The sequence below is a fragment of the Cebus imitator genome, unplaced genomic scaffold (assembly GCF_001604975.1).
Source record: "Cebus imitator isolate Cc_AM_T3 unplaced genomic scaffold, Cebus_imitator-1.0 Scaffold20, whole genome shotgun sequence".
Classification (NCBI taxonomy): domain Eukaryota; kingdom Metazoa; phylum Chordata; class Mammalia; order Primates; family Cebidae; genus Cebus; species Cebus imitator.
This window is the reverse complement of record NW_016107335.1, coordinates 7,558,082-7,564,290: the sequence shown is the minus strand read 5'-3', so window position 1 is coordinate 7,564,290 and position 6,209 is coordinate 7,558,082. Positions and strand designations below refer to the sequence as shown.

At 52.9% G+C, this 6,209-nt stretch overlaps 1 protein-coding gene across 1 annotated transcript in view; it reads right to left on the bottom strand.

Moving 5' to 3' along the window:
* Positions 1 to 6,209, bottom strand: part of CRYGN (crystallin gamma N) — a 26,341-nt gene that overhangs the window by 8,528 nt on the left and 11,604 nt on the right. Inside the window, 7 exon segments of the mRNA XM_037735267.1 lie at positions 1,080 to 1,205; positions 1,208 to 1,270; positions 1,273 to 1,328; positions 1,553 to 1,656; positions 2,156 to 2,243; positions 2,524 to 2,643; positions 2,780 to 3,162. Of these exon segments, the coding sequence (XP_037591195.1) occupies positions 1,080 to 1,205; positions 1,208 to 1,270; positions 1,273 to 1,328; positions 1,553 to 1,656; positions 2,156 to 2,243; positions 2,524 to 2,643; positions 2,780 to 3,162 (940 nt within the window).

Below are 6,209 nucleotides of genomic sequence, written 5' to 3'. Positions count from 1 at the left end.
GGGGCCCCACACAGAGGCACCTTTCCTGGGGTCCCTCAGATGCGCACCAGAGCCGCCTGGCCCGGGCATCAGGGGAGGGTCCCCGGCAGACACAGACTGAGATGCTCTGTGATGAGAGCTGCGCGCCCCGGGCTCAGGAATCTGCCGCTTCCCACCTGAAGCTCCAGAACTCACAGCAGGGCAGTGAGTACTCATGACCTGGGGAATGGCCTTGGTTAAATCCCACCCTGGGGGCAGCTAGACGGAAACTGTCCTGCCATGGGGAAGCCATGCCCCTTATCTGCCCTCCCTGCACACACTGGGCACACCTGTTGGGTGGCAGCTACCTGTGTCACTCCAAGGCACCTGCTCCCCAACTTTCCCCTGACCTGCGGGTGATTCTCCAGCTTCCTCCACCAGCCATTCCAAGACCCAAGCATGGAAGGCTCCAGAAGGTGCTACAAGGCCACCTGTACCAATGGCCACACCAGGCCCAAATAAATCAGCCTCCCATTGGCTGAGTGTCCCCTATCTGGCTGGAAATCTAAATTTGGGTGATTTCAACAGCATTTTCTTTTCTTTTCTCAGTCTTGTTCTCATCCATCAGGCTGTAGTGTAGCGGCGTGATCTTGGCTCATGGCACCTTCTGCTTCCCAGGTTCAAACAATTTTCCTGCCTCAGCCTCCCAAGTAGCTGGGATGACAGGCACCTGCCACCACGCCCAGGTAATTTTTGTATTTTTAGTAGAGATAGGGTTTTACCATGTTGGCCAGGATGGTCTTGAACTCCTGACCTCATGCGATCCGCCTGCCTCAGTCTCCCAAAGCCTTCAACAGCATTTTAAATGGAAAATGCAGCTAAATTTTTGGATCCAAAAGTTAAAGTGGTTTCTTGATACCCGTATGAAAACTCCCAGGGCCACGCCCACTTGGTCCCTAGCAACTTGCCCCACCCCACCTACTCACCTCATGCTAGAGGGTGGCTCTGGTGACGGCTCTCTGTCTTACAGACCTTAAAGCTGGTAGGATCACGCATAAAGCTGGGAGGTTCCCTGCCGCTGTCTGCCCAGGGCTGACCCTCGGTACCTCCGGCAGGAGGACTCACCATTCCTACAGGCCGACAGCAGCCCGTGTGGTCACTGTGGCTGTTCCAGTGGAAGAAGTAGGGGCAGTCGCCGTGCTCCAAGGTAAACTGCTGGCCCCGGAAGTCAGGGTGATCGAAGCAGACCAGGCTCCGCTCTCCACGCGGATGGAGTTCACTCGGTTCATAAAGCCCCAGCCCTGGATTTGACACAGTCCCCGAAGACCTCCAGCTTCCGCCCTGTGAAGTGCTTGCCCTCATAGAGTGATCTAGAAAGGGCAGGTGACAGAGCTCAGGGCTAGAGGCTTCTCTCCTTCAGTGTTGGATGGAGGCTGGTGCTGGGGTCCCAACACCCTCAACGGAACCCCTACTTCCAGGCCCCCAAAAGCCCAGGCCTGCTGCACACAGTAGGTGCCCAACACGACTTGCCAACTGGGCAAAAGAATGAATAGCTGGTGTGCTGGTGCCATACACAGCTCCCGTTCCTCCCCACCCCAGGAGCTCGCAGTGGGGCAGACTAATTTCAGTAGCTGTGTGGGGACAGGGAATGTGGCCTTGGAGACTGAAGGCTTCATGGGAGTGGCCAGGTTGGGGGCACTGGGGAGGGAGAGGGAGAGCCACGTTTCTCATCCTTCCTGCACCACGCAGGGCTGGAAGAGGGCCCCTGAGACCTTCAGGGAGGCCTGGGCACCAAATGGATTCGGGGGTCCCTCAAATCTCCACATTTTTCAGAGAAACCAGCCCTAAGTGTCCCTGAAAAGACCCTGGAGAATAAGAGCCACAGAGAGGCCAACCTTGGGCAAAGACGTGCTGCAGTGGGGCTGAGGGCAGAGTGACAAGCCAAGCCTCTCCACCCCGAGGAGCCCCCAGGGGGTCTGAACACCCTTCCTGCTCCTGACTGGGGGGCGAGGGATTGGGACCCCAGAAGGAGGGAGTGGAGTTGGAGACCTTCCTATCCACCCACACCAGAGAGGCCCCAGGCCAACAATGAGGCCGCCCCATTTATGAGAAATGAAACCAGCTTCCCGTGGGCTTGTCAGCCAGCAACGGTGTGCACCCTCCCGCAAGTTTTCTGGGGGTTGAGGGACACACTCACCTTTCCCGAGCGCTGCGCCACGGTGCGCCCCGCCCTGCCCTCGGGTCCCCGTTTATACCGGGCATCGTTCTGCTGGCTCAGTGCCGCCCTGGACAAAAGATTTGCTGGGCCGGCCCCTGCGCGTTAGCCCTGTCGGGTCGGGCATGCTAAATCTGAGGGGTAACCTGGCTGCTGGGACCCGCCGTGGCCACACTGTGCCACCGCACTGCAGCCCACCCTGCCTGGGGTCTGCATTTAGCTCCCAGGCCTCCTTCCTCCCTGAGCCCTCCTGCTCAGCCCGAGGTGCCCCTGCACTGCCCTGGAGTGGTTGGGGAGAAGGGGGTGTCTCTCCAGACCTCCGGCCTTTCTTCCCCTGTGCTGCCCCTCACCCCTCAGGCCTGTCTCCCTCCTTCCTCCCAAGGCCTGCTCCGAGCTCCCCAGCCCACTCCCCTTTCTCATGTGGCTGCTCGCCTTGGTGCCAACTTGTCTCCACGAGTTTGCAGCCCAAGCTTCCCCGGACAGACAGACAGACAGACAGCCCTTGACCGCCCCTCTCCCGGCCGCTCTGAGCTCCCAGCTCCCCACCTTAGACATCCTGCTCCAGCTCACCCAGCCCAGCTGCCCCCACCCCCCAGGACACCATACCAGGCCTCCCTCTCCTCCCACTCTCTTCCTGCTGCCTCGATCCCTGGCACGCTCCCTCCCTGGGTCCCTCTCTCCTTGAAGATCCTGCCTAGGTGCCCAGGTGACTCGCGCTGTCCTGAGCTGGGGGCACAGTGCTCTGCCCCCTGCCTCTCCGCTGCACCAGCCAGACCACCCTGGACGCCCAGGATCTGTTCACAGCACAAAGCAGCCCTGCCGAGGAGGGAGAGCTCCCCAGGGCCCGGAACGAAGCACCTGGCAGAAGGCAGAGGCTCAGGGGTTGTGGAGTGAGCAGAGTGAACTGGGTGTGCAGCCCCCAGGCGGCTGCGGAGGTGAGCTATGAACACGGCCCCTGGCTCAGAGGGCTGGGGTGGTGGGGGACAGGCCTGAGATCAAAGGAGAGAGGGGCAGGGGCTCCGCAAGGGGTTCTGCAGGAGGGGAGGGAGGAGCTTCAGGGAGCAGTTTGCTGCTCTTCCCTCAAACAGTAGAGTATATTTTTATGAGCATTTCACAGATGAGATGCTGAGGCCCAGGAAGAGGAGGTTATGTGACCTTGGGGCAGAGGGTTGACCTTGCCTCTGCTTTGGGAGGTTTTCAAAAGCAGATAGGGCACGAACCAGGACCTGCATGTCCCCCTTGAACCCGAGGACAGTCTTCCCCAGGGACGCCCCCCAGCAGGCTGCCTCCACTGGCACCCCCACTCGCCAAGCCACACATTCCAGTGTTTGTCTCTGGACGTGGGCCCTGGTGGGGACACAAAATCAAAAACAAAATCTCCTGCCAACCCAGAAAACTTCTTCACGAAGGTAGAAGAAAAGAAAACAGTTTTACTGTTGAATAAACTTTAAACTGGAATGTGATCCGCATCACCCTGTCTCCCCTCAGAGATCACAAAGATGGAGCGAGAGCTCACTCTTATGTGGCCAGGCAGACATAACCCACTGCATTCGTGTTTTCAGGATAAAATTGCTAATCTTCTCGTATCTTTATGGCTGGAGGTGGGTTTTGCAATTTGGAGTCAGGTGACAGCTGAAGTCAGGCTTCTCAGGAAACGGGAGGGGGGACACCTACCTCTTGATGTCAAGTCTCAAAGAGATGGCCCTGCCTCCCAGAGGAAACATTCCTGAGTGGTTAGATTGGCAAGAGGCTTGTTTTGCCATTAAAAAGATTTACACGCATTTGAAAAGGACAGCGAAAGAAATTCTGCAAGAAAAGGGGGAAAGGGACGCCTCTTCCCTTATTTCCAGCCGGGAAAAGTAAGCCTTAAAAAAAGGTTTTATTTTTTAGAGCAACATTAGGTTCAGGCTGAACTCGGCAAAAAGTACAGTGAGTTCCTGTATGCCCCCTGCTCCTGCATACACACACACACACACACACACACACACACACACACTCACACACACACATATATACACACACACTCACACACTCACACACACACATACACACACAAACACACACACACAAACACACTCACACACACACACACAAACACACACACACACACACTCACACTCTCACCACACACAGCCTCCTTCACTATCAACCTCCCCATTACAGTGGTACATTTGTCACAACCAATGAACCTATGTCACACATTGGAACACAGGATGAGAGAGAGAATGTTGCATAGACTTTGTTAAAAATAACACATTTTTAAAGCCTCCCCACATAATGTAGTTGATTTTTCACAATTTACTGCTCTTTGTCCAATTCAGTAAATAAGTGTTTGACTCTAACTTTTTCTTTGGGTCTTCATCTCCTCATAAGGGCTCCTCTGCCACATAAAACTTGTAGAAATAAATTTGCAGGGCAGGTGCAGTGGCTCACTCCTGTAATCCCAGCCTCCCAAAGTGGTGGGATTACAGGCATGAGCCACTGCACCCAGCCAAAATTCATACTCTTAACTGATCAGATTATCTGACATTTAGCTTTATTTTTCTTAGATAACTGATATTCAGCCTTTTTTCTTTTATCTTCAACTAAGAGTATGAGTTTTACCAAGCATTATATTTATGCTTATACCAAAATATCAAGAAAAAAATAACAGTAATTTAACCTTAAAGTAAAAAAGAAGAAAACAACAAGCAAATTTCTCCTCTGAAATTGAGAGGCTGAGGTGGGTGGATCACCTGAGGTCGGGTGTTTGAGAGCAGCCTGACCAACACGGAGAAACCCCATCTCTACTAAAAATACAAAATAATTAGCTGGGCATGGTGGCACATCCCTGTAATCCTAGCTACTCAGGCAGCTGAGGTAGGAGAATCACTTGAATCTGGGAGGCAGAAGTTTCAGTGAGCCAAGATTGCACCATTGCACTCCAGCCTGGGCAAAAAGAGTGAAACTGTCTAAAATAAATAAATAAATAAATTACACACACACACACACACACACACACACACACACACTTTTCTCCTGTTAATCTGTTTTATGTCGATTTATTTCTCAGGCCCAGCCAGGACCCTAAGAGGATGGGGGTAGAGCTTTGCTGTCCCTATAGTGTAATGTCATCGATCCACCATATAGAGTATTCCTACTGCCTTAAAAGTTCCCTGTGCGGGCCAGGCACAGCGGCTCACGCCTGTAATCCCAGCACTTTGGGAAGCCAAGGCGGGTGGATCACCTAAGGTCAAGAGTTCAAGACCAGCCTGGCCAATATGGCAAAACTCTGTCTCTACTAAAAATACAAAAACTAGCAGGGTGTGGTGGCGGGCGCCTGTAATCCCAGCTACTCAGGAGGCTAAGGCAGGAGAATTGCTTGAATCCAGAAGGTGGAGGTTATAGTGAGCTGAGATCACGCCACTGTACTCCAGCCTTGATGACAGAGTGAGACTATGTCTCAAAAAAAAAGAAAAAGTCCCCTGTGTGCCATCTGTTTATCCCTCTCTCCCCCTTAACTCCTGGCAACCACTGGTCTTTTAACTATCTTCACAGTTTTCTCTTTTCCAGGATGTCACGTCGTTGGAATCTTACAGTATGGAGCTACTATGGTTTGAATGTGTTCCCCAAAACACAGGTGTTGGAAACTTAATCCCCAATGCGACAATGTTGATGGGGTCTAATGGGAAGTGTTTGGGTCATGGGGGCTGCACCCTCGTTAATGAATTAATGCTGACCATAAAACGGCTGCAAGGTCAATCTCTTGCTCTCTCTCACCCTCTCTTTTTCCTCTCCCATGGGATGATGCAGCAAGAAGACCCTTGAAAGACACCAGCACCTTGATGTTAGACTTCTCGGCCTCCAGAACTGTGAGCCAATACATTTGTGTTCATTGTAAATCACCCAGTCTGTGGCATTCTGTTGAAGCAGCACACAACGGGCTGAGAGGGTAAGCAGCTTTTTCAGATTGGTTTCTTTCACTAATAATATGCATTTAAGATTCCGTCAAATCTCTTTTTTTTTTTTTTTTTTTTTGAGACGGAGTTTCACTCTT